Source organism: Labrus bergylta, chromosome 13 (genome assembly GCF_963930695.1).
Source record: "Labrus bergylta chromosome 13, fLabBer1.1, whole genome shotgun sequence".
In the NCBI taxonomy this organism is placed as follows: domain Eukaryota; kingdom Metazoa; phylum Chordata; class Actinopteri; order Labriformes; family Labridae; genus Labrus; species Labrus bergylta.
Window position 1 is genome coordinate 6,427,535 of NC_089207.1, and position 27,700 is coordinate 6,455,234.

Sequence of the window (27,700 nt, forward strand, 5' to 3'; positions counted from 1 at the left end):
TATTTTGAAGACTATGTAGATTGAACAAAGTGTGAATTTAAGTTTTAAGAGATTGTTTAGCCTATAACTCCACCTGAGAGCAGATTCATTTGTCTACACTAAACTGGAAAAAAAGTTGAACTACAAAGCTTCTTGAACCTGCAGCTCTGTTCAAAATCTACTTTTTAAAGTTTACAAATGTGACCTAAGAGTTGCCCCCATCAAAACTATATACATAAACTGATGGCTAGAACATTCAGAGACTGGGAGAAATGGAGGGGGGGGGTTTGCGCTTTTAACCAAATAAGACATCTAAATAAGAGTTAATCATTTTTAAAGAAATACTGTGGTCTCTGAGGTTGCCCACTATCTGACAGAAATATCCTGAAAGATGGCAGAATCAAAGCTTAAGACCTGGGCAAATATGAAAGAATCAACAAACTGCGCTGATATTTTTTTCCCCAACAAATTTAATTTATTAAAATAAAAAAAGTAGGCAAATTAAACAAAATAAAGGCCCCATCAATAAAAATCAATACACTCCAGAAGAATTTGAGATTTTGACAAAACCCAGAGAAACATCTTTCTCTCATGGACTTTAAATATTAAGGCTTCTTTAAACTAATACGGCTCCTTCAGGCTCTTATTCTGAATGTCATTCTACCGGATGTTGAATTCATTGATTCGGCTTCACTGCGGCTGCGCAGACCAGCGAGATCCCAACGCCTGGCTGCTGTGTGCCTCCACTGTTGTTCAAAACGGACGGATAACAAACTGAGATGTCTGGAGGTTTTTTAACGGGGAACAGATCAAACATCTGCTGTTAAAATCAGCCTCGAAGACAAACGAAGAAGAGGAGCTGCAGAGGAGGAGGAGGAGGAGGAGGAGGAGGGGAGAGACGGAGGATAAAAGGAGGAGGACAGGGAGGAAAAAAAAACCCGGGACAGTATAATGCTGCAGATTTGAGTGAAAGGTAAGAAAAATCCGCCTCATCAATACTTACTGCTGATTGATTTCAGGCCAGTCGACACAGAGAGGGTGGAGGCTGAGGTGACGGAGGTTAGAAACCGCAGCCGCCGCAGCCCGCAGCCCGCAGCTGCTGAATGTAGGTCATTGTGTCTGTGGGCCGAGCCGAACCAAGCCGAACCAAGCCGAAACAAACCGAGCCGGGCCGGGCCGTCCTGTAGCTGCAGCTGCAGCCAGGCCGCAGGCAGGCTGAGGAGAGGAGGAGGAAGAGGAGGACGATGATGAAGATGAAGCCCTGCAGCAGGACCGACCGACTGGTGCTGCAGTAACTACACTCAGTGTCCTCTATCAAACTGCTGACTGCCTCCACTGCTATAACTACCAGCTCTAATAATAATAATAATAATAATAATAATAATAATAATAATAAAAACAAAGTTAAACATGATCTTATTATTTGAAACATACTTTAGTAGAATAGTCTAACACAAGTAGTTTAAATGCTTAAAAACTACTTTTATACCTACCTTCTGTATCTCATCAACTGGGAAATTTCAAAACAAAGACAAATAACAACTTAAGTTAAAGTTTTGTGTCCAAAAAAAAGTCATTATTTAATAATAGTTTAGCTCTAATGTTCTAACTTAATAACATTAATCATTTGCTTTCTGATTTTCTTTGGTTTTAATTTATAAAAACATATATGCCGTCAGACATCTGAAGACATCCTGTAACTCACTTAAATCCAAACACAAAGAAGAAACATTTCTTTCTTTTTGAAAAAGACAGTATTTATTGTTTAACGTACGACAACATCCCTCTTGATAAAATGATGGTTGGTTAAACTTGTTTCCAGTGTTCAAAGAAGGATTTGGGTAAAAAAAATTATATAAAACTAGAGGCCGTGGACTCATTTCAAATTTAAGCCTAAATAAAGGGATCGTGCCAAATCCTCCATCACAAGTCATGTAAGCCTATCATACCAAAGTGTGTCAGGGTTATATTGTCGCCAACATCTGTATCAACATCAACACCAGAGGAAAAAAGGACAGGTTTTTGTTTTAGTCAGATTTCACCCGCAATCCAAAATAGGGCTGCATCTAACATATAGTTTCATAACCAGTCCATCTGTTGTCTGTTTTACTAAAATTACAATTTAATGAAATAAATGTCTCCTCTCAGATTCACACACTGAACGCTTTAAATACTCTAATGCATTAATGAAACAGACAGGGAACCACAAACAGATGTGAATCTGCTGGGAGACATGCCAGCTGAGGGTCAACCCTTATGGAAAATCACTTTCTATCTGTAGTATACTCCTATAATACAAGCAGGAGCTTCTAATGTGGCTGTTTAAGAGTCCCTGATGTTTAATAGAGCACTTTTTATCTAGTTATATGACTGTCATAGTGTTTTTGATAATATGTCATTAATTCTATGATATTCATACAGAGATCTTGCTTACACTTTCTCTGACCCATGATCAGTGACAGGTTATACATAATGTATAGTGTCGGTCTACAAGGAGCTTGTGGTCTAGCCTCTGAGCCTGCGGTCTAGTATCTGGGGATGTGACCTGGCCTTTTGAGGCCGTGTCAGTTCTTGAGCCTGTGTAGCAGAGTCTGGGCTTTTGGACTGTGTAGGCTTTAAAAAAAAAAAATGATGAATGGGTCTGGACACATGACCTCGGGTTTACAGGCTTGGGGATAGCATTTTGTAACTGTTAGCGAGTGTTTTAGATTGTTGCCAAGTGTTGAAGGCTGCTGACTGATGTCTGAGCAGAGGCACCGGGTCTGAGTCTGGGGAACACTAATGCCCAAACATGTGGGCTATTGTCCGAGTTAAAGGATTGAAAGGTGAACCTCTGGGCTGTTGCCTGATGATATGGACAAGTGTCTGAGATTATTGGCTTGTATCTGTTCCTATAGGACTGTATGGAACATTGTGTGAAGCTATGGGCAACTGTTTGTGGTGTAGAAGACAATTATCAGTGGTTGAGGACGAAGGCTTGAGGCTGTGGACTGGAGTCTGAACCTGTAGGATAGTATCTGTTCCTTAGGACTCGAGCTGTGGACTAAGATGGGGCGGCAGTGACCCAGCCTGTTGGCATGGGGGTTGGGAAACCAGAAGGTTTGCCAGTTCAAGTCCCGGTGCTAAAACAAAGTATTGAATTTAGGACATGGGTGCTGTAGAAGAGGTGCCAGTTAACTTCCCGAGCAGTGCCAAGGCTCCAAACCCCAAACTGCTCGGTCCCTCTTTAAAGTGCGGCCCCTCACTCTCACATCTCTCCATTATTGCATGTCTGTAGGATCCTGTTTGTGCGTGTGTGTGTGTTGCTCAATAATAGAGTGGAAAAACATGAGTTTCCCCTCTGGGATTAATTATTTCTTCTTCTAAATCTTATCATGGTGATCAGATGCAGTGGAGTCTAAACCGGTGGACCAGATTTGATCCTGATGGCCAGTGTGTGAGCTTGTGGGCTATTATCTCAGCATTTGGACTACTGTCTGAGAATTTGGGCAACTGTGGGCTAGTTTCTTTCATTTTTCTTCATATGTTTTTTTTTATTTTGGGGCTTTTATGCCTTTTCATGTTGATAGGTCAGTGGAGAGAGAAAACCAGGGAGAGAAAGAGAGAGAGAGGGGAATGACGTGCGGGAAAGAAGCCACAGGTTGGACTCTAACCTGAGCCGCCTGCTTGAGGGCTGCAGCCTCTGAACCTGTGGGCTAGTGTCTGAACATTTGGGCTTGCTTTTGACCCTTTTGGCTAGTGCCTGAACCTGTTGGAAAGAGTCTAAGCCTTTTCACGACAATTTTTGGACTTGTGACTCAGGGCGCGGTCACACTGGCCATGAGTCTGTAGGCAAACTGCCTGAACCGGTGGGCTAGTGTCTGAGCCAAGGGACTATTTGGCTCACTTCAGAACCAATGGCCTGTAGGCTGAAGCTGTGAGCTACTGTCTGCACCTGTGGTTTAGTTTCTGAACCGTGTACTAGAGTCTGAACCTGTGGCCCTAATGTTAATGTTCATGTGTCTGTTAAGGTGGGCTAAAGATTTGACCTGGACCTCGGACCTAGTTTATAATCTGCCGGCTAATCTTTAAACTGTAGAAGACTAGATTCTGAGATTGTGGACTGGTGTCTGAAACTGTTGACGGAAGACTCTAGACTGTTGTGAGCAACGGTCTGAGCAAATTGGCTAACTAGTATCTCAAACATGAGGGCTAGTGTCTGAGAGACTGGTGTCTCCTCTGGGGCACGTGTGCAAGGCTATGAACAATTATATGAAATTGGCAACTAATTGGCGACTAGTGAGGCTACAGAGTTGTGTCTGAGCCTGTGGGCTAGTGTTGGAGCCTGACTGACTCTACTGTCTCAGATTGTTATCTGGTGTTTGAGACTCCGGGCGAGTGAATGATGAGTCCAGTTGAGCGAGTTTCAGAATCTGCAGAGAATAAGCTTAACCTGTTGATTAGAGTCTCTAGTGTCTGTGGACAAGCGACTGATATTAAAAAAAAAAAAAATGACCCTAACCCTATTCACATGTTGTGTGTACATATCTGTGTTTGCAGATGTCCAACGTTAATATGGAAGCCACCAACATCCTCCCCATACTCAAGAAGAAGCTGGCTTTTCTGTCAGGTAAAAATGCACACACACACACACACACACACACACACACACACACACACACACACACACACACACACACACACACACACACACACACACATGATGATCTGTACATGTGTCTGCTCAGTCTGAGGTCATTACATCTCTGTTTAAAATGAAGTTTAAAAATCAGATGTCTACCTTATTTCTTCTCTTTAGGGGGTAAAGACCGGCGCAGTGGTCTGATCCTGACCATCCCTCTCAGCTCAGATCAGACTAGCATGGAGGAGCTCAGCGCCACACTGGACTACCTGCTCAGCATCCCCAGGTACACACACACACACACATGCAGTGGTAGCAGAATTAGCAACAATGGTGACCCTCTGGTTTGTGTCTGTGAGCAGCTACGCTAACAGAAGACTGTTTAGTCTCGCATTTTGACATGTTTTAGAGTTGACGCGTCACTGAGGTGCTGCTGGATCTGCACTTCGTATCTTGGCTTTGGTGAATCCAACATGTTCGGCAGCATTACTCTAAAAGGCTTAAAGGAGGATTCCAGTTCTTGTACAACTTGGGTCTTTTTCGTTTTGGCCTAAATTTGAGGCAACACAGACGCTTAAGATGATTCCTCCCAGTCCAGATAGAAACAAACTCATTCTCGTCCTGTTGGGAAAATCTCACCCAGATACCATTGATGTTCCTGCGTTGTTAAAGGCTGCACTTACACCGAAGCGTAGATTTCCCAATGTTTATCCCACATTTTTTTTTAAAGCTTGTTTGTCAGTCACATATTTTCCTCAGTCTCCCTTCAGGCTCTTGGAAGTGGACTGAATGATTCATGATGTGTTCAAACGGCAGTATTGTGTTGGCAGCCTGACACAAAATCCAGTCCCTGTTTTATTACTGCGGTTAAGAAGATGTCAGCAGCTGCTTTCAACTCGTTATCACTCGTCGTGGATTTTATTTTCTCCAAAACACCTTACACAATCTGTTGAGGATACCCGCAGGTTAGACAGCACAACATCAACATTAACGACCAACCCACAGCGCCTCATTCTCTACAGAAGCTGGTGTTAAGTTTTCATTCAGAAACCGTATTTTAATGCGGTGAAAAGATACATGTGTCGGTGTAGGCATACTATACTAGGGGTCTTATCTTTGTCCTTTTCACATTGGTGATAATGAAGTTGAACGTACCAACAGAAATGCTGAGACCCGAGAACACAGCAACAATGTGGTGTGTTAGATGTTGTCATACATGATAGAAGTGAAAAATCCCCAAAGTCACACACATCCCTCAGTGGGTGCTGGATCCAAAAAACATGAATAGTTATGGAAGGAAAACAAGATGCTCTTCCTCAGTCTAAGGTGGCATGTTGGCTCGAAGCATCACTTAATAAAATCCTTCAAACGGGAGCTTCTTGGTGTGCGGATCTTGTTTTGCTTTTCCACTACCTGATAGAAGTAACAGAATTACCAAAAGTAGACCCAAGCTGGAATGACCTTGAGCTTTATTATAAACCCTTCAAATTAAACCTACCAGCGGTTTCTGGTTTAAAGTCTCTTCATGTTCAGAAAACAAAATCCAACACTTGAGCTGGCTCTGAAGCAGCTGTACGTTTGAAAGTAAACTTCTGACAGAAAGGCATCAATCTGAAACCTCCTTCCACTAACACGGAACAGGTTCAGTTCATGGGTGAACACCTTATTTTCAAAATGTTCAATGTTCTGAGCTTTTTGATAAAAAAATAAATGGTTTAGAACCCGTTAAGTTGACTTCCAGCTGGAACCAAAACACAACAGGTTATATTTGATTTGACATGAGAGATGTATCCATGTCTCTAAAGATGATGTACTGACGTGTAAAAGCTTTTTAGCTGATTTTACACAAAGTTTACTTTAACTTCTGTAAGCTATGCATATAAAACATCTTATACACCGATTAAGTTTGAGTTTTCTGCATCCTGTCACAGTTTGTTCATGCTCTGGGATTCAAGTAAATATCAAAACAAAGTCATCAAAGCATTGTGTCATCTTGCTGCCACTGTTTACTTCCATTGTGTACTGGACAGCCTCCAGTCATGATCCCACATTGGAAACAATATTTGTCTAAAACTGGTGGAAAACTGGGCTGATTTGTTTGATTGCAACAAAGTTCTTAGAATCCTGGAAAGTCCTCATTTGTTGGAACACAGTGTGTAATCCAACATGAATGCACCACTTGGATACTTATGAAGCAGCGTTCTCACATAACCTGATTTACAAACAGATTTTGGAAAGAAGTAATGCAATAAACTTGGGCAAATGGTTTATAATGGGCAAACCAAAAGATGCATGAAGAAAACATGTTTTTATTGTTTTGGAAATCCTCCTTTTTGTTTTATTAAATTCTTCCTCTCCCTCTTCTAGTGAGAAGTGTAAGGCGCGGGGTTTCACCGTCATCGTGGACGGGAGGAAGTCTCAGTGGAACATTGTGAAGACTGTGGTGCTCATGTTGCAGGTAAAAACACACCGTGATATTCCCCTTAATGACGAACATGACTGCTTTACTTTGTCAGTTTATTTGAAAGTGGAGGATGCTGATGCTATCCGTCCTGTTTCAGAATGTGATTCCAGCTGAGGTGTCGCTGGTCTGCGTGGTGAAGCCAGATGAATTCTGGGATAAGAAAGTCACACACTTCTGTTTCTGGAAGGAGAAAGACCGCCTGGGCTTCGAGGTGAGTGCTGCTTCAGGGTATTCGGCCCACATCTCTGCCAAGCACCGCCAGTCAACTGAAACGTTTTAAGAACTAGAGGATTGTGCAGATTTTGAACATGTATGAAACTTAAGAAGGACTCGTCTTTGTCAAACATGAACTCAAGGTCAGACAATAACAGAGGTTTCCTGAATGTTTTCTTTCCTTTGACCAAAGAATTCTGTGTATTTGTTGAGGTGCAGAGCCGTTGTAAAGCCGAGGTACATTTCAGTCCAGAAAAACTTCTCCCTAAATTTAATATCCAACATCTCTACCGTGTTCTTGTGCATTGTTCCCTTCTTCCCTCCTTCATGTTCTGTAGCAGTTGTTGACAGATTGCTGGCTGGTGTTTGCAGACTGACGTAGCGCTGGTTCACTGCAAAGGGCGTTTGTTATGTTAGCTTGTACGGGAATCACACCTGCATGTGTGTTCATTCTCGCCTGTCTGAGCTATCTCCAGCAGCAGGGACATCATGGGCATCAAGGATCAGACAGTGATGTCACCGTCATGCGGCAGTAGATTGTCAGCGTACGGCTGGTGTCTTCTACTCATTCTTAAAAGGTTTGACTTCAGACCATGAAAAAGGGCTCTGCTGCTTTTATATCCTATAATTAGTCCCTGAGGGATATTCAGGTGTACATGTGGGGTAATGTAGCTTGCCTGGATGCTATCCCACTCCTTGATTGACAAAACAGCGAGGCGACTGAAAAGCTATTTGATTCAGAAATCATCAACACTAAAACAAAGATACTGAATAAAGTATTTAAACTGGTGCAACAGGCCTCCGGAGACTTAAGACCTGCTTTAGCTCTTCTTCCTTTTCTTCCTTTTTCTAGATTGATCGAATGTTAGGTAGAGATAGCATTCCCAATATGGCGACCGCCATCGTTTGGCTTCATATGCCTCCTCAGAAACCAGTGTTTGACGTCACTGATCATAACTGATGGTACGTCCATGTTGTATAAAGACTATGGTCAGAACTAACTTTTGTATAGTGTATATATATATATAGCATTTTCAGAGTACTACTGTAATGATTAAAAACATCCTGGAGCAGATGTTGTTGTAACCTGAATGCGTTGTTCATGGAGGGAGGAAAAGTTTGATCGCCATTTTTTTCATTTTTGTTCTCCACGTTCGATGGAAAAAATGTGTTGCTGCACTTCAGGCCAGGGGGGAGAACCCTCCATCATAGAGAGGAGGAGGAGGAGGAGGAGGAGGAGGAGGAACACTGTGAACCACCAATTTTGGTTTTAAAGTTTTGAAATACCCTCAAAGAAAAACAGGCCGCCTGTGTTTTCTATTTTTGCTCTTGACGAGGCAAGTTGGGTCCAAAATATGGTCAAACGTAGACACACTTTCCAATTGTGTTGTAATGTTATATAAGACAAAGATAGTCTGTTATAAGAAACGTCTGCATCATCCACTGTCCGGAGTCCTGCTGGAAGCCTGAGCCAGGGATGAAGGTGTGTGTGCGTGTGTGCGTGTGTGTGCGTGTGTGTGTGTGTGTGTGTGTGTGTGTGTGTGTGTGTGTGTGTGTGTGTGAGTGTGTGTGTGACTTTGGTATGGGCGTACAATCTTCTGGCCAGCCCCATTCTCTATTATAACAGATGGTTTTACCGGCAGAGATCAGTAGTCGCTGTGACCCAGATTTCAGCAGCCATGTTGGCTCTACGATTGTTGCCATGGTAACGGAATCAAGTTCGTGGCTCTGTTGAAAGTTGCTGCAGATAGATAATCCAATCACGGTCAACAATAAGATGATTTTTTTTTTTTTTCCTAGTTAAATTGGATTTACGATTGTGTGCTGAGGGCAGAAACTTTCAGGAGAACTGTCCTTGCTGGTGGGTTCAAGGACAGTCCGACATTTAAGAGTTTGTCATGAAAATCTAAGTTTTTAGATTTAAATATTGACTAGATTTAGATTGGAGAAACGTTTGGGGATTCTTTGTTGAATGGACTTCTAGGATTGCGTGTGTGTGTTTCTTTTTAACCTTCAAAGGGTGCCCATCTTCTTTTTTTTTTTTTGTTATTTTGTTACATATGCAGGCTGAACACACACAGCTGCTGGGAGGGGGATTCCAGCGCCCGGTGTTAAAATGCGACTCATCTTAACTATGGAGATTGTGTGTGGAGGTCGCAGTAGGGTGTGTGCCTTGCAGCTGCTCCGAAGTCTGACCTGACTTTTAAAATAAACACACAGAGAGTTGAGTCTAGTTTCTCTGTCATCATCTGCTGCGGGGACAACTGGAGGACAGAGTTGCCCCAGCCCTGCAGCATGTCACTCACATACACTTCTTCTATGAGAATTATTAACTGATCAGACTATGTGAGCGGATAGGACCTTCAGCAGTAACTTTAAGTAGGTAAAGAAATATAATAAAACTTCCCTTGTGTTTCATAAAACCTCAGATAAACTCACATGCTACTTGTGAACACTGAACACTCAGATTTAAGAGGATCTTTGAAAAGCTGCAGGAGAGGTTTGTCTTGTGATCCTGGAACACAGTTTGGTTGAGATTCTCTGTTATCAGCACTTGTGTATAAAAATACTCCAAAACTGGCCTTAAGTTATGGTCATAACTTTGACTTATGACTTGAATGTTCTCAGTAAGAAGACAGAGAATCTGGAAGCATTTTGCCATTTCATATCGTCTGACTCCTCAACGCTCACTTCAGTGAGTCTTTATAAAACCCAGACTGAGATAGTCAAAATAAAAAAGTCATATCTGTTGTCTGAATACTTTTCTTGGACCTTGAACCACTAGTTGAGCGTGGCCTGCTGCAGTGAGACTACAGTCTTTGCTTCTTCTCCCCGTGTGCTATAACTCTGCTGCATGCATGTTATAGGATGATGTATAACCAAGAACAGCAAAGACTGAGTTACTAGCATGGTGAGCCGTGTCTCCTGTCAGTCATGTTGATCATTTGTTTTCATTAATGGCTGAATGGTGTGTTGCTTCAAATGTTGCTGCAGCAGCAAGTAGTTATGTGTCGTCATTTTTCTCCGTCCTTCCTTAAAGGCAGCTCCAGAGTTTCTGACAGTAGAGCAGCATTTAGTGGATTTGAAAACCTATCATCATGATGCCTTTTAAAGGCCTCCAGGTCATTCTTAAAGTTAGGAACTTTCCTGAGCTGTTGGACTGTGTAGACTATGATTATGCCCTCCCTCAAATACTGAGTCAACAAATAGCAGGGATTGAGATTTAATGGGTCTGAGGCTGAGCCTCGTCTTCACATGGACTTCTTTTTTGTTTGCCTGTCGAGGCTCCTCTTAGCTCATCCAAGAAACCTATTATTTATTGCACAAAGGATCTCAACTGGCCCATTATGTTCTGAAGTAATTAACAGCGTTTTATTAGTTTGACATAATAACTCCAGTAGGAAATGAGTCATTGTATTACTGAGAGGACAGAACAGATGTGTGGGAGCAATTCATGCTGCAAATAAAGTCATAATGAGTTTTTAACACGAGGCTGAAATAATCCAATTATTCAAAACTCCTAGCACTGAGTGTTCAGCCGTTCAGGACAAATAGCTGAGATGAACTTTGAATGAAAAACAAGTGAAAGGGATGAGTCAGCTAATGAGAATGCCTTTTTTTTATTATTCTTGATTTGGATTACACATGCATCTTGTAGTTTTTAAATGTCAGAGCTGTCATCTGTGCTTATAATTTCAGTTTCCTTAAACTTAGCTTTTTTGCAATATGCAATGTTATTGTTTAATATTGTTTCTCATGTTAAAATGAGTTAGCTGAGCTCCTCCGTTTAACGGGTTACTAGTTGATGGGCAACTGAGTCTGGATTTTTTTTTCATGTATCTAAAATTACATCGTTCAACATCATGAAACAAACACAAGGTCATTTGAAAATTGTATTTCCCCTTCATAAATTCTGTCAAATCAATCGGTTCACCAACAGTTTCAATCAGTGGCGGCGAATATTTGACCTGTAGATGAACTCTGCTGAAGCGAATCACCTCACTACAAAATGAAAGCGTTTATTATTGTACGGTCTAATAATGTTTTCTTTGTACGTCTGTGTCTGTGCTTCCTTTCAGGTCATCCTGGTATCGGCCAATAAGCTGACTCGTTACATTGAACCCTGTCAGCTGACTGATGATTTTGGTGGAAGTCTGGATTACGACCACAGTGATTGGCTTAGCAAGAGACTGGTGAGATTCATTTTTTTTTTTTTTTTAGATAGTTTAAAAATCTGTGGTGATTTGGCCCGATCAGGTATGAGGACGTTCATGTTTGATGTGTCATTTGTTGCAGGTTTTTGAGAAGTTCACGAAGGAGTCGACGTCTCTGCTGGACGAGCTGTCGGTTATCAACGAGAGTGATAAGAGCAGCTCGGTGGAAAAGGAAAAGTAGGCGGCACACATATCACACACAAATTCGTACATTCAGTTTCCTGAAAAAACACATCATATATTATAGAATTTAATGCTGGTAATAAAATGCCAATCCATAAGCCGAGTCAGCTAGCTAGGTTAAAATCCAACGCTGTAAAAAATGGTTGCACCGTCAGCTTGTTAACATTAATCAGTCTGTGAAAGGAAAAGCAAATGTTGGCTTTATCTAGCCAGCGTAAAATCTTTACATTTTGCTTTCCACCTTTTTTTTGGGAATGGTCTTACTCTTACAAAAATCCTCAAAGCTAACGTGTGTCTGTCTTTCCTCTGCAGGTCAGCTGACTGTGCCCTGTTGCCATCGTTCGACCCTGAAACTGTCCTGCAGACCGGTAAATATCACCTCTCCACATTTAAGCCTCTATCAAATGCTGTGTGGTGAGTTGATGTCACGGTCCCATTTTGTAGATGCTGTTCCTGCACTTCAGTGCAACCGGGAAACTTGGCGAGTTAATTTAAACTTTGAAGGCTGTAACTGTGAAAGGAATCACTTGATTTGTCCAACACAGACTGACGATTGAGGCAGACGCAGTGTCTTTGCACCTACATAGAATTTGCTTTAAGTGATTCCTGTGCTCCAGTACTTTCTTTAGATCCTGTCTGAAAGAAGAAGTTCACTGACTTATATTTTGTACGTCTAAGCTTCTCTTGAGAGCTCCAACCTCCATTTGTTGAGTCGCTGAATCGCAAGCGTTTCCTTCTACAGATGATTGTCTTAAGAAACATTTTTGGATACATTTTTACAGAAAATGAGGACACAAAGAGCAGGGATTATGCGCATGGCCATTGTTTTAGGAAACACCTAAAACATTAAGAACATCTGATCTGCTGGATTTACTGTGTTAATGTGATTCTTCTTGGGTTTAAGGATTTCTGGTCCTCTTGCAGTGCAGTGCCAAAGAAATGGGAAAAAAAAGAGCTAACAGTTAAAATTATAGCTCCACCAACACCCTATTTTTAACTTGCTTGCTTGTTTACCGTGTGCACAAGCACTGATCTGTGTTTTACTTGTGTTTCATTTGTGGTTTTGAGCTCTGGGTAGTGATTTTAAAGATGTAACTAAGGATCCAAGGAGCCAGACTCGTATGTCTCTGCTCAGCCTTACCTGCAAAAAAAAAAAAAAAAGAAGCTCTTAGGTACTCAGTCTGCTGCCACTAAGACCTGGAGCTAAATAAACGCTAAGACTGGATGAATGATGGACGGCTGTGTTAACTGTACTGAGCAGCCTGTGTCTGGGTGTCGGGCAGAGGTGAAAGGAGTCTTTGTTTGCGGTACCACCCTCCTCCCTCCACCGACTCCTTTCAAAATGTAACATCGAGTACGCACACACTGGTTTGTTATTGTTTCAGATGCTCTTATAACAGGGTGTTAAACATCATCCAACCCTTCTGTCTCTCTCTCTCTCTCTCTCTCTCTCTCTCTCTCTCTCTCTCTCTCTCTGCAGGTCATGAGCTGCTGTCGGAGCTGCAGCAGCGTCGTTTTAACGGCTCGGAGGGAGGAGGAGAAGGAAAGGGAGGTGAGGAAGCAGCTGTCGGTTAAACTAGCTGTAACTGCGCACCTAAAGCTCAAGCAGATTGATGGACATCTGATAGAAAAAAGGAATAAATGAATGTTATCTGTATTATTTTTGTAGCTATTGTTGGAGATGAACAGTTGAATGCAGCCATTCAGACATTCAAGAGTACTACACATGTCACTAAAGTGTGAAGTGGAGTAAGAGGACACAATACAGAGTGACTCAGGCCTCTTATAAGGCCTCTCTGTTCTCCTGTTTCTTCACCAAGCTCAGCAACATTGAAAACTTACTGGACAAAAACAAACCAGCAAAGCCAATGGTGAGGGTTTTCCCCACTTCAGGCTAATGCGATTGACTTTCGAGCTCTTTATTGGATTTTTGGGAAGCTTGCACTGAAGCAACCCCAGCCAAACTTGTTCCATGAGACAGCACTCTGTTTCCCAAACTAATCATTTAGTGTTTATCCTAAAAGCCTTTTTTCCCCCGACTAAGTGGAAAGTGAAATAAGTGTACAAGCAAAGAATTCATAACAGAACTGTGTTGGAATGAAATAAGCCTTACATGTCAGAATTTGAGCTTTCACACTGTCTTCAGAGGGAAAATGCTGCTGTGTAAATATTGTGAATGGATAATCCAAAATGAATATATAACTTTTTAGGTGTTTAAAAAAAAAAAGTTAGAAAAAACAACATCTTAATCAACTTGTTGTGGTTATCCCACTTTTGGGTGAGAAGAGCTTGACCTGCCTGATCCATGAACTTAACCTGACCCCGCTCAACACTTAAGATGAACTGGAACGATGATTGTGAGCCAGACTTAAAGTATCAGACTACATCAGTGTTAAACATCACTAATACTGATTTGGCTGAATGAGAGCAAATCCCTGCAGCCACGTTCCAAAATCTACTGAAAAGCCTTAAAGCAGAAGAGAGGCTTTTGCAGCAGCAGATTAATGTTTATGGGCATGTTGAACTATGCACATAACCACAATTTATGATGTCAACACACTTTGTCCTTGTAGTGTATGATTCCCATTAGATAAACAAGTGAAGGACATTTAAATGACTACAGAAATGCTTCTACAAACACTTGAGAGAAATAGTTTTTCAAGAATACTCATCAAGAAGAAATGTACCAGTATATTTATTCAGTTTCTTCAGTGTTGCCGGAGTATTGTGGGGAGGTTATTACCTATGCATGGTACTAGTACAACGTTCAGATCACAGTGGACTTCTATGACACCAAAGTTCTCGTACCTGACCTCCCTCTGATTTTTTTTTTTTTGGCTCTAAAGGTCCAGCCTGGTGTCCCATGGAGGAGGAGCTGCTGGCTCAGCCTCAGGTGATGAAGCTTCTGGACTCACTCAGGGAGCAGTACACCAAATACCAGGAGCTCTGCAGACAGAGGAACAAACGCACACAGCTTGACGAAATCCACGCCAAGGTCATGCAGGTAACACATGATCACACAGCAAACAAAAAATCACACACACATAACCTTTGTCTCCATCTGTTTATATGAAGGTATGTGGAAAATTGAACTTAAATGTGTTCACATGCAGTTTGGGAAGTATATTTGGTGTAAGCATTTGGAAATAATCTTTATTAAAATCATGACTTCCTTTTTTTTTTGCCATGCCATTTTTAAAGCTCTCTATGTTCTTATATGACTCCCGCGTCCGTTGGATGTCGAAATATACTTTAAGTCGTGTATGTTCACAGCTTGTTGTATGCCTTTTCAAACTATACATGTCCAAACAGACGCTCTCATAGCTCCTTGTAGAAATCATGCGATGGTATTAACCTAATTAATCTTAAAAGTCTCCTGCCCTGATTCCTTTAACATCTTCGACCTTTGACCCTCAGAAACAGTGAGTCATTGAGCCGCTTCATTAGAAGTAGACTCTACTGTGTTCAGTGCAGTTCCTTCAGCCGCAGGGGCTGTTGGGGAATGCCACCGTCTTGGAGACGAGCCTGGGGTTTCCATGGTAACTCACCATGTCGGTCGATAGCCTGGAGGATTTTGAGGTGGCGGGGGGTGTTGGCCTAGTTCTGGATCGAACTGTGTGGGTATTTGTGTTCGCTCTTTGTAGCGTCACTGACCTGGTAAACACAATTAAATCATGACACCGACACACACAACTGGGAAGATTCCTCCAGATGTTCTCACCCTATAATGTGTTATATGAAAGTAATAATGATAAAAATAACTACCACTGTATATGAGTCTGTTTTGTAAAAGACTTTCTACCAAACAAGGCACAGTTTAATTAACATCTTAAATATTGTGGGGGGAAAAAAACATTGTGTGACCAAATAAAACGAGTAAGGCAAAAACAACATTAAAAAAAAAATTCAGGTACAAACTTAAAACATTTCTGATCTTGTCAGTCTAATTGAAGCATTGAAGGGTGGTAAGATTCTTTATATGGAGCTAAGTTGATAATGAAATAAATTAATTTATCCCCTGATCCAGGAATGTCATTTTGAACATTTCTTTTCAACACTTCTTTTTTCTTTTCTTTTTTTTTACAAACTTTGGCAGTGCAGTTTGAGTGATGTGGGCTTTTACAAGGCAAACAGGATTCTGAAAAAAGAGAAATTAAGTTTGAAATGTAGCATCCAGGGGTTTAGTTTCTTAAGTAAGAGTCGGATATCTTTGTCTCTGCTGATTTAATTTAATCAAACTTTTACAATCTTTCTTTATTCTCTGCCCTCTTCATAAAAAAAAAAAACAGGAAAACCTGAAAGTCCCTTTTTAGAAGGCTCATTAATTAATTCAAGTATTCTTTTATATGTTCTGCATGATCTCATTAAATAGCCACCACTCATGTGCCTCGCCCTCGACTGTTTCCAATTTGACTTTTTCTGTCTCAGATGGCTTTACTATAACATGTTAAAAAAAGGGTCATAAAAATGTGTCAACAACTACATAGCCCATTAAAACCCAAACAGAGAACAGTAATAAAAACAACTTTTTATATTGAAAAACATTTGTTAACAGTGACCTTCAAAGAAAAATTGTCTCTAAAGTTCTTGTCACTTTTGAAACGGCTTGTTAAGTAGAGCCTGAGAGCCCCCTGTTGGCTGCTCTGCAGAACTGCAACTCAGAGACTGAAACAAAACAAATATAATATCATCTCTGAGGAGTCTATTCACAGAGGATGTCTTCATTTGTCACTTATTGACTTAAAATTCACCTGGGGATTCAAAGATCAGTTAAAGTTTATTATAGCCTGAGGTCATAGGGTGCATGTATAAGGGCTGATTACCTCACTGATTATAGATTTAAACAATATACATGTGGAGGTAAATACATCAATCCACAATTTGCACATACAAATAGCTACAGAGGACAACAGACTTAAGCAGCCTTAATTTTTTCTTCAGGTTTGTAATTGAGTGAGTCAATTAAGCTAGCCTCTCAAATGTGGATAGCAACATTAGATAACTTCATCTTGTGTTTTTATTAGAACAGCAAATATTTCTTCTGTTTGAATATGTGCTTAACATTTGTTCCTCTTTTGTTCATCTTTTATAATTATGCTTCTACCAAGTTTTTTTGTCCATCCAATCGGGACCACGTGCTCAAATTTAAAAGGAGGGAAAAATAATCTGACACTTTAACTCTTATGTCTGGAACCACTGCCTCCCATTTCTTCCTCTATTTCAGATTGTGAAGCCCGTGTTTTGCTTTTTCTTGTCTGTCTCAGGTGGTCACCTGGCTGCAGGGTCCTGGCTCAGAGCTGTTGAAGACTCATCAGGAGATTGGGGACTCGATGCGAGCGGCTCAGGCTCTGCAGCAGAAACACGAGGAGATCGAGAGCCAGCACAGCGTAAGGGAACGCCCTCACGTGCATATACAGTAACACGTGATCATTTAAAGACAAACTGATGAATCATATGTGGGGTAACATAGAGAGGGGAGTTTTATTCCTTTGATTCTTAGACTCTGTTGTCCAAATCTTTACTGAAAAGGTCAGAAGACGATTGCAGCGTTGCCATTTTTATTTCCTTTTGTGGTCATTTGAGGATACAACTGATTCTCTGTGTGTGTGTGTGTTTGTGTATGCAGGAGTGGTTTGCGGTGTATGTGGAGTTGAACCAGCAGATCGCTGCTTTGCTCAGCGCTGGTGAGGAGGAAGAAGTGCTGGAGCTGAAAGCTCTGCAGCAGCAGCTGAGCGACGTCTGCTACAGGCAGGCGGCTCAGCTGGAGGGCCGACAGAACGTCCTGCAGGCAGCGCAGGGTTTCCACACCACCACACAGGAGGTAACACACAAAGACAATAACACACACTCTCTGAATCAGCTGTGTTTTGATGTGCAAACTTGAAAAGGCCCTGTGTTTAAAAGAAAAACCTCAATGGCAGTTTTTAAGTGTCATCTGTGTCCATCACTGAGGTAGGTCCAGGACACATCTAGCCTAGTTTACCTCAAAGAAAACTGATGACAGTGCACTAAAAAGAGGAATTTTAACAACTTTTCCAGAGTTAAATGATGCATCAGCTGTTGATCTTTTCAGAAACAAACAAAAACAAATTTTCAATTTCTCTGTAGTTGTCGCAGCAGCTGGATGGTCTGCTGGGCATGCTCTGTGCTGACGTGGCTCCAGCTGACGGAGCGTCAATTCAACAAAACCTAAAACTATTGGAGGAGAAGCTACAGGCTGTTGGTTTGTGCTTTGATTGAATACATTTTGTGTCATTAATTTAGGAAGTGCATATACGTCAGATCACTAAAGCAGACACACATTAACTGATGAGGGGAGTAAAAGTCTAACATTAACCTTATCTACCTTCTGTGCAGAGGCAGGTCTTTCTTCTCTGCGTCAGAAGGGCACGCTGTTGATGGAGCAGATGTGCAGCCAGCCGGCGTGGACTCTGGAGGAAGCAGAGAGTCCAGCTGGAGAACAGCCGGACAACGCTCAGCACATACAGGGTGTGATGGAGGAGATGCAGCTGCGCAAGCAAAGGTCACTCCTCTTTAAGTATCAACAGAAACACGATAGGGAGGTTTTAAGAGAAAGTGTGCAATTACTACTTAATTAATAAATTATTACATTTTAGCCCCTGAAGACTTTCCTGATGGTATTTTTTTTTTTATCTTCAGCTCCGAAATGTCTTAAGAGTTGGTGTTTAGCTAGATGAAAAACTCAATACAACTTAATACTGAAGCATTTAAACTTGGTTTAACAAAACCTTGAAACTGCAGGTCTGAAGTCATTAATCACTTCAAAACCTGTAAAACTAAAAGTTAGATTCTAACATTTTCTGTCCTTTCTGTTTGTGACTCGTGGTTATGCACAGCTAAAGATGCCAATGTGTTGGATAATCAAATGAACAACTTCCAGTATGCAGAAGTTTAGATCATAAACTTCATTTTCTACAGGATCCTGCATTTAAAGATTTTTATTTTTAGCTGAAGTACTGTTAAAACATTTAAGAATCAGTGCTGTAATGAACACTGCAGCCCCTAAAGGGCAGTGGCAGCAACACATTTAGTTAGGCCAGTGAATTTAGCCTTTACCAGTGTGTGTGTGTGTGTGTGTGTGTGTGTGTGTGTGTGTTAAAGGTGTGAAGACATGGTGGACGTGAGGAGGCTGAAGATGCTGCAAATGGTACAACTGTTCAAATGTGAAGAAGATGCTTTACAGGTAGGACACACAGTCGCAACACACACTCACAAACACAAAAAACATGCAACAGTCCTCGTGGTGTTTGAATGACGATGGTCTGTGTGTTCTCAGTCAGTCGAGTGGCTCGGTGAGCTGATGGACGCCCTGCTGAAGACTCACGTCAGGCTGGGTGACGACTCTCAGGAGAACAGGACCATGTTGGACAAACACAGGAAGTTTGTAGACGTTGCTCAGGTGAGTCATTCAATCGATGGTTCATGTTATTTATTAAAAACTTATTGCAGCTTATTAAAGTAGTGCTTTGAAATGACCGTAAAACACCAACATACAAAATGTAATATATTAAACATTTAATTAAAAGTGGTCCTCTGGGGGGGGGGGGACAAGATGTGCTAAAAGACCATGCAAGTCAATTTCTTTTATTACCAATAGAATATTAACTTGTCAGCTGCCATGCTAGTGAGTTGTGTTTACTGCCTGTAAATCCATTCCAACTTTATATAAATATTCCCAAAGTGAAAAGATCAAGACTTTAATGTTAAACAGGCATATGTTTATCTTTCACTTAAGAGAACGAGAAAATGTTCTAAAACCTCTTAACATAAATTACAGCTGAGGCTAATTGGATAGATTTTTAATTTGTATTATATAAATCATATTTTATCATCATACAATCATACTGATGAGGACACTATAACAAGAGGATAATTGAAAACAAAATAATTAATTAAGAAGGGGACAAAGATGTCTAAATTGTATAACACACCATGCAAAGTGTTTAAGATATTTAACTCTGAACAAAGAGATGGATTGGCAGACCTGCATTGACATCCCTAGAGCCTTGCTTCTGGCAAAAACTGTGAATCTAATGGCACTAAAATGTGAAAACTATCCTTAAAAAGGCACCAGGCAATAACATTAAATCCCTCTATCTGTCTGTGTCTTGTTTAGAGCACCTATGACTACGGCCGCCAGCTGCTTCAGGCAACCGTGGTCCTCTGTCAGTCTCTGCGCTGCACAACGCGATCATCAGGAGACACTCTTCCGAGACTCAACCGGGTGTGGAAACAGTTCAGTGTCAGCGCTGAGGAGAGACAACAGAGACTGGAGCTGGCTCTGAGCTTTCACGCTGCTGCTGAGAGGGTGAGACCGGCTCGGATAGAGACTCCTCTCTGTTATATGATGGTGTGGATGTGGAGACAACAGTATAATCTGTATATTTTCAGGCTGATAATCACAGTTGATAATGGGCAGAAATTAAAAATGGCATGTGCGGCACACTTGTTGCCCACTTCTTTAAACATGTCTTGTGGATGCACACCGTTGAAGCTATACACACATTGAAAGGTCACAGTTTCCTTCATGGTGTGGGATTTTTCATTCATTCAGGTGTTGCAGCAGGAATGTGTGGATGCAGAGTCTCTGGATGAGGTTGATTCTTCAGGGAAAACGCTGCTGGACAGACTGACTATGCCTATTATCTTCCCCGATGGGTACGCACCAATAAACACATTTCCCAGTCTCTCAAACTCCAAATGTTCTTCATGCATGACAATCTCTATCTGATGAGGCAAAAGTGAACCAAAATGATGAATCTGTGGGGCCTGCTACCAAAACAATGAGCTTAAGTAATGCTCATGAATCCTGTCTGCCTCTTCAGAATCAACTGCCCAATAGAGTTGCAATTGCCAAAAAAAGAGAATTTGAGTGACCCCCTTTTTAAATGAATACAAAAATATTAATTATAACAATGTTTACCTTTAAAATTGATGATTTATTACTAAGTGTCCCCTCTTGGCAGTCGGTCCCCATAATGTGTTAAAAATGCCTTAGTCCCCACATTGTAATATATGCAAGAACACACAAACACACCCGATTTGATTCAGACTTCTGACTTGAATATTTGTCGTTTCAGGAGCGAGCAGTACTTTGGGACTCCCGGCGACACAGCGGCGGCAGCAGAGAGTGTCAGAGAGCGCCTCCTACTGGTGGAGGAGCGGCGGCTTCAGCTGCAGGAGGCGAGGCTTCATAATGACGACGATGAGGAGGAGGAGGAGGAGGAGGAGGAGGAGGGGCTACATAACGGACAGGAGGCACGGTTAGACGTAATCGGAGAGGAACTGAGTGAAAAAGAGGAGCAAGATGAGGAGGAAGAAGGGGAGGTGGGTGAGCAGGTTGAAGACCTGGAGAGAGCTACACAGGACTGCTAATGGATCGCTGAAGACGTTAAACCGAGCCGCCTTAATGAAGCTCGTTAGCGAAGGGCTGCTGATATTTTTTCCCTGAGCAAAGGATGCCCTTTTGATTTTTTTGCTTCTATCGTACTGCAGCAGAAAGTCATCTGTAGTGATGGTATTTCTTTACATATGGACTATATTCACCATCAACCTCACTGCTTACCCTTCCTGATAGAAGATTAAACGTGTTGGATGAGATAGCTCCACCATGTTTCACTCTGTTCAGCAGAAACTCTTGGAAGCTATAACACGGCTTGCGCTGGAAAAACTGTTTTTCTGCCATGAAGCGATCCAACAGCATAACAAATGTAAAATACTGGAAGTATTTACTGGAATTACTAATATTAACGTCTCTGGATGCTCTGTTGAAGATGATCAATCGAGCAAAATCTGTTTATATAAGAATACTCCTCATGTACGCCTAACATCACCTCATTGTTCCCAGCATGCCATTTGCTTACCTTAGTGAGTGGAGTCTTCTTGGTGCTGACATGGTAACTGTGCCTCATCCAACTTTCTGTTACTTTTCTTTTATGTCATTTTCCAACTGAACCTGAAGAGTCATTGGCAGCTTTTAAACAGTCTAGGCCCGGGTTCGTCCTGCTTTATACAAACGTCTTTTTTAAAATGTGCTGATGGCAAATGACCACTGTTATAACTGCATGGCCTCAGCATCCTGTTTGTTACTCTACGGTTTGAAAAAAAACATACAGAGTACTAATAAGTTACAGCCTGACCAGTGCCCAGCTGTGACAAACCTTACCTGAAGTGATCTTATACACAATTCTACGGTTAACAATTTCAGTGCCTGCCCATTTATTTGACCAAACCAAATTACAGCAGTCAGCGAGTACCAAAAATGAAGGCCTACAGTGCAGAAAAACAAATATAAATTAAATTTCTTTCTTTTTTTTGCAGCCTGATCACTGGAAAAACAAACTATTTCAGAGAAACAATGGAATAGTTTTTTGCAAGAGATGAAATATGTGTGCTCAAGAATTGGCTTGAATTATAATTTTTATGCCAAATGCCAAATTAAGTTGTCTTATCTTCAAACATGGTGGGGTTTCTTTCAAACAACCTTACCTTTTTATTTTTTAGGCCCCTTTTTAAAAGGTATTTTACAGAATGACATATTTTGATGATACAGCATCAATTTTTGTCGTCCGGACCCTCCGGTGCCTCATCGATGTCATTGTTGTGTTTTTCCAAACTCAGGTTATCTCACTGCTTCACTTTCAAACTGTCACTGTCCGTTAAGAGAGTAATGGAGGCAAAATGTGTATCATGACTATAAACGGAGAAGCCTTATTTCACAACCCAAGAGCCCCCTTTTTACAGTTTTCTTAGAATTGTCACTTTATCGGTTGACACGTCGTTGCTCTGTACTTCGGCAATGACAAAGAAGAAATGCAAGAATTGAAGAATTGCACTAAAGAAAGATGACTGAATTTTTAAGCAAAAATGTTTTTCTAATTTCAATTGACTTGAAGCCCACTGCTTGGGCGCTTGAAGATGAAGCATTATGTGGGACACGTGTACATTTATGGATCCATTGCTCTTGCAGCTTTCAAGGTTCCTCTGCTCCATTTAAAAAAAAAATGCTTTGATGATGTGCAACAAACGTGTGACGCTTACTCTGGTCTAACAGGAACTGAGGTAACGTTTGCTTCTGGATGCAGGTCAGTTCACAGACTGGTGGTCATTTGCCAACAAGGCACCATCTGAACAGGACAGGTTGCTTTTGTATTTATTTGAAGTTTTTATGAACGAACCTCTCTGTATGTGGTTGCCATTTATGACCAATACCTGCTGCTCTACATATAACCGCTAAATACTGTGTCTTGCATTCTGTCCCTTCTGTTTAATGAAATCATCCTCTAAATAAAGAAGCCTTTTGAAGCTGCTTTCTGCGGGTGGATTTTCTGCGTGAGAAAGTCTGCTCTGTGTCACTTTCAGATCTTTTACACACGACACCTTGTTTCATAAACACACTTGATAAAAATGTAAGACTCACAAATTCTAGGTGGAAGTGTACTCCCAAAAACTTGCACATAAACAAAGAACTACTGTTTCTTTTAATAAGCTTTATTTAAAAAAAAAGTTTCACAACTTCAACATTAACAGCTTCAACACTGAAACAGTACAAATGTTATTCTACTGTTCCTTAAATATATATATTGTTCCCTAATACCAGAATTTTAAACTAAAAAATATCGTTTTTAAACACACAGGTTGTCTGAACAAAGCAGCAAACACGAACAGTCTGTTTGTGAGCTACAATCTTGTAGCCTTTGGTCATTTGGACTGGATGGTGGATTCCACACGACCATTCTGTCTGAAAGATCATTCACAAAGTAGTCTGGCCCTAAACTATACTGTGCATAAACTGAACAGTCTAATTCCGGGCCGGACTCTGTGTCACTGTCTATGATTTACAAAAACTTCATACTGTGCTGAATAAGATTTGAGACCTTTAACTTGTCAGGGAAATGGTCACTCGGATAATACATTTCGACAATGCTCCGAACAGTTTTGTCTTTTCTTAATTTGATTTATGTAGAAGTGCCCCCTGCTGGTCATTAGAAAGAATGCCGGTTTGAGGCATTTCTTCTTTGGTTACATTATTCAGACCCAGAGGCTACTTCCAATTCTGTAAGGCAGTCTATGTTTACCAGCAAGTAATAAACACTGTGCGGTAAAGCGCCTTTATTTTAATCAAACTGAATGTAGAGCAGCTACTCTAAATATCAAAAGAACCAATTTTTTTAAAAAGAGGTTATTTCAAAGCAATAGTCTGCACTGTTGGTTCACACACATTTTCAAAATGGTCAAAGTAAAGGAGCCATGTTGAGAAACGAGGCTATTTTTTCCCTCCAGGAGCCAGAGTGGATGTCTTGATGTGATGATGATGACGCTGAAGAAATACTACAGAGCTTCATGCACGAGACGACTGAAGTCTTTAAGTGTTGGTTAACCGAGCAGGTCATCGTCGGGACTCCTTGTCCAAAAGGTCTTTAGCCTCATTGATCTTAGCTGCGAGGTACGGTGACCCACCTGCACACAAACCAGCACACACGTCTTTTATCATCTGATCTCTTTATTAACACTTCACCATATGCAAACATTGTTTAAATACTATGTGTATTGATAACATTAAATTGACTAATCAGCCATCATGTTATAGTCCCATACACGTCTGACTTTTGTATTTGTCCCTGAGAGGGTCAGACTTGAAGCTTACCTTTATCTGGGTGGTTCAGGACCATGATCCTCCGATGGGCCTCGCGTACTTTGGCCTTAGTGCTGGTTGGGCTGGACATAAAACGGATAATACATCAATTCAAACAATCATCTCTTTCCACTGAGCAATGAGACTTACACTTACAGACTATACTATAAGAGATAATACCAATTTCAACACATTGTATCACCTGATGCCAAGAACAAGGCTGGCCTCTCGCCTGCACATCTTCTGCTCAAATCCTCCTTTATAATATGTGGAGAAAGCCTGTGGGGGGAAAAAAAAAAAATTAAAGCTCGGGATTCACAGTCTGAACCTTGCTGAGCTCATCATAAAAGAAAAGAAAATGTATGCATTGTTTTTATTATCCCTCCAATTCAGAGAATGTGTAACAATGTTTTATCTGCATGTGTAATTGTCAAACATTTACAGCTTTTATAAAAAACAACAATAGTACAAAGTGTTTTATGTACATTTCTTACTTGTTTTTTATTGCCCCTTAAAATATGGAAAGACAAATGTAAGCGTGGCTATTTATCTAATCATAGCACCTGAAAACTCAAGGTCAGAAGTTTTGTAAGTTTGGTTTTGGTTAATTTAATGTTTGAGTGGTTCAGGCTCAAATCAGTTGTAATGCAATACATTTCAATATTCACACATCCAGCCTATTTTCTTCAACCTGATCAGTCTCCGAGCTAGCGTTATTGTGATCACTCACTGATGTTGGCATTTTCTTGATGGTCTCGGAGAAGACTTGACCGAGGGGCTTCCACAGCTGGAATGCATAGCGACCTGTGAGTTATCGACAAAACATACAAAACAGTTCAATGCCAAAGACATTTCCAATATCCAAAGTATGCAGAGCACCTTGTCAAACAACTGACAAGAAATACTGAACATGCACATCCCTAACATCTTGTTAAGTTTGAGTGGTCTTGTATCAAACTATTCTTACCTGCAAAACCTGCAGCAGCAACACCGAGACCGACCGCAATCAGAGTCCCTCCCTGTCAGCAGAAAGAAACAAAACGTCCAGCAGTGGGTTAGACAGATCATGTAACACATACAGAGAGATCTGTGTGACAGGTTCAGGATGCTCTTTGTGAACGCCTGTGGACTGTGCAGCAATCCAGTCATTGCTGTTTAATATCGGTTATCCAGTAATGTGTTGGATGTCCAATAGATTTATTCTGAAGAGGAGTATCTGCTCCAAGCTTTACTGCAGCAGCAACACTCTCACTATACAAACAAGCTTTCCCAAATGTCCATGTAAATGATTATTTTAATTGGGTTTATTATTGCGATTATTTTATATGACTATTCCAGTTAATCCAAACCAAAGGATCTCTACCCAAAACTGTGATCGAGTGAATATCCTTCAAATAATCTTTACAATGAAATCATCTTCATCTTTATAATTGACCATTTAACATGAAGGGACCTTCTCGTTTATAATATAATAATAATAATAATAATAATAATAATAATAATAATAATATTTAGCTGTAGAGACCGGCAGGTTTAATTCCATTCCAGAGGAAGATCGAGTTTGTTTGTTGTGTGAGTTAGGAGAAACTGAAAACGAGATTCACTTTTTGTTTTACTGCCCGATGTGTGCTGTACATCAGGGATGTTCTTTTTAAAAGAATGTCTTCAAATGATGTTGATTTCTTTTGGTTAGATGATTATGAAAAACTTGAGTTGTGTTTTTAAAAAAAAGGAACCTTTGTTATAGCAGATTTTGATTGTAAAGCCTGGGGGGGAAAAAAAAGACAGAACACATTGTGTTAAGACTGAACTTTGACAGAAGCCGGCAACTTTGTAATGTTATGATTTTTAAATGTGAACCACTGCAGCTGAATTCTTTGGTGTCCTATAAGCCCCTGAGGGTTGGGCACTTTGTGTGTGCATGACATGAAAATAAAAGAATCATCATCATCATCATCTGCTTCACTAATGCAAGAATACAGTAATCCACAGCACAAAGATGTTTAGTACAGTAAAAGGACTTAAAGGGAACTAGTTGTTATCATTTTTAGATGTATAATATGTCTGCTAAATAAACCCCAATGTTCATAATTATCACTTTGAACATTACAGTGAACACATTGTTAATCTAATGCAGTACGTAAGAAAAAATATTTTATGCGAGCAAGCAATTCTTTGTCACTCAACACGTTTACTTCAGTTTCTACTCATCAGACCTGCCTGAGTATAACGTCCATGTCACATTATGTGTCGCCGACTTAGCGAAGAAAAATAAACACTGTTTTGAAACCGTGAAGAACATGTTGTGAACACAGGTACTGAGTAAAACAGAACAGCAGACACAGCCTACATCAGGGAGGGGCAACTGTGGTCACAGCAAGGGGCCACATTCATTCAATTCTCACTGCCAGGGGGGGCCAAATTGTAGGATACAAAAAAAAACGATAACAGTCGATTACGTCTCAAATTGAACTCAACATATACCAGTGATCAAATATTATTATGGACATATTTCAGGTTTTCATGATTTCATGGCAGATTTTGTCATGTTTCCAATTAATTGATGTGTAAAAATTGAACTGAGGGCCACGTTGAGGGTTGATGGGGGCCCGCATGTGGCCCCCCCCTGGCCTACATAGACACAGAGTTTTTATCTGATAAGTACTCTACAATTTTAATGTATTTATTTTAGTCGATAGATTATATTTGGAATGGATGTCCTTGACTAACCTTGATCAGGTTTATCAGTATTTCTTTACGTTAATGTGTTTCTTACATTCATTAATGAACTAGTTCTGTAATATTTATGTTTAATTCATCGGCCCTGTTTTAAAAAATAAATAAAAGACTGGCCAAAAGAGAAAGAAAAAAAAAACTGTTCAATGTTTACTTAAGCTCATTTATCCAGCTGCTTTCTAAAGGTGTGCGGTGACGTGCGGTGACGTGCGGTTACGTGAGGTAGCGGTCACTGCGGTTACGTAACTCACACACACTCTGGTTTAATGAATCTCTCATTAGTCATAAATATAATAGCATGTACTTACCAGCCGTCTGTCTATCTCTGCGTCGCTCCTCACGTTAGTTTTTGGACTGTATTCAGAGTATCGCATGTCTCCTCCATCCACGGTCATCCCGCCGGTGTTCGCCATGTTGCCCGACTGTCAAAAAGTCACGTGGTCACCCAGAGCGTTTTTCTTCTTCTTTTAGTTTAATAGCGGAAGGACTTAAAAAGGTGCATACCGCCACCTACTGTACCGGAGTATGTAAGCATACGCTATACTAGTACGTCAAATCTTGGAGGCCATTGAGGACTGGTAAATTATATTTAAAAAACAAAACAAATACATAAATAAAAACCTAAAGCTATGGAA

General features: G+C 40.7%; 2 protein-coding genes across 2 annotated transcripts; one reads left to right on the forward strand and one right to left on the reverse strand.

Annotated features, from left to right (window-relative positions):
* The first annotated feature begins 717 nt into the window (after window positions 1-717).
* Window positions 718-23,003, forward strand: sestd1 (SEC14 and spectrin domains 1). The gene is made up of 19 exons (XM_020633951.3): window positions 718-952; window positions 4,519-4,588; window positions 4,778-4,886; window positions 6,968-7,058; window positions 7,162-7,275; window positions 11,357-11,470; window positions 11,574-11,668; window positions 11,987-12,042; window positions 13,155-13,226; window positions 14,521-14,678; window positions 16,939-17,061; window positions 17,301-17,495; window positions 17,783-17,897; window positions 18,032-18,197; window positions 18,797-18,878; window positions 18,972-19,094; window positions 19,812-20,003; window positions 20,250-20,353; window positions 20,776-23,003. The coding sequence occupies exons 2-19, from the start codon at window positions 4,519-4,521 to the stop codon at window positions 21,068-21,070; spliced, it is 2,274 nt and encodes a 757-aa protein (XP_020489607.3). The 5' UTR covers window positions 718-952; the 3' UTR covers window positions 21,071-23,003.
* A 191-nt stretch (window positions 23,004-23,194) lies between these two features.
* dnajc15 (DnaJ (Hsp40) homolog, subfamily C, member 15) lies at window positions 23,195-27,530 on the reverse strand. Its single transcript, XM_020633943.3, has 6 exons — window positions 27,374-27,530; window positions 25,297-25,348; window positions 25,060-25,133; window positions 24,532-24,608; window positions 24,342-24,412; window positions 23,195-24,154 (listed from the first exon to the last, which is right to left on the reverse strand). Exons 1-6 carry the CDS (start codon window positions 27,476-27,478, stop codon window positions 24,084-24,086), a joined length of 450 nt encoding a protein of 149 aa, XP_020489599.2. The 5' UTR covers window positions 27,479-27,530; the 3' UTR covers window positions 23,195-24,083.
* Between the last annotated feature and the right edge of the window lie 170 nt (window positions 27,531-27,700).

Bases quoted from the DNA above. Each gene is read 5' to 3' on its own strand.
- dnajc15 (XM_020633943.3), bottom strand. From the start codon at position 27,478: ATGGCGAACACCGGCGGGATGACCGTGGATGGAGGAGACATGCGATAC. The intron at 25,349-27,373 runs GTAAGTACATGC...TTCTGCTGACAG, and splicing joins CAGAGATAGACAGACGGCTG to GGAGGGACTCTGATTGCGGT. The intron at 25,134-25,296 runs GTAAGAATAGTT...GATAACTCACAG, and splicing joins TGCTGCTGCAGGTTTTGCAG to GTCGCTATGCATTCCAGCTG.
- sestd1 (XM_020633951.3), top strand. From the start codon at position 4,519: ATGTCCAACGTTAATATGGAAGCCACCAACATCCTCCCCATACTCAAG. The intron at 7,276-11,356 runs GTGAGTGCTGCT...GCTTCCTTTCAG, and splicing joins AAGACCGCCTGGGCTTCGAG to GTCATCCTGGTATCGGCCAA. The intron at 17,898-18,031 runs GTTTGTGCTTTG...CCTTCTGTGCAG, and splicing joins GGAGAAGCTACAGGCTGTTG to AGGCAGGTCTTTCTTCTCTG.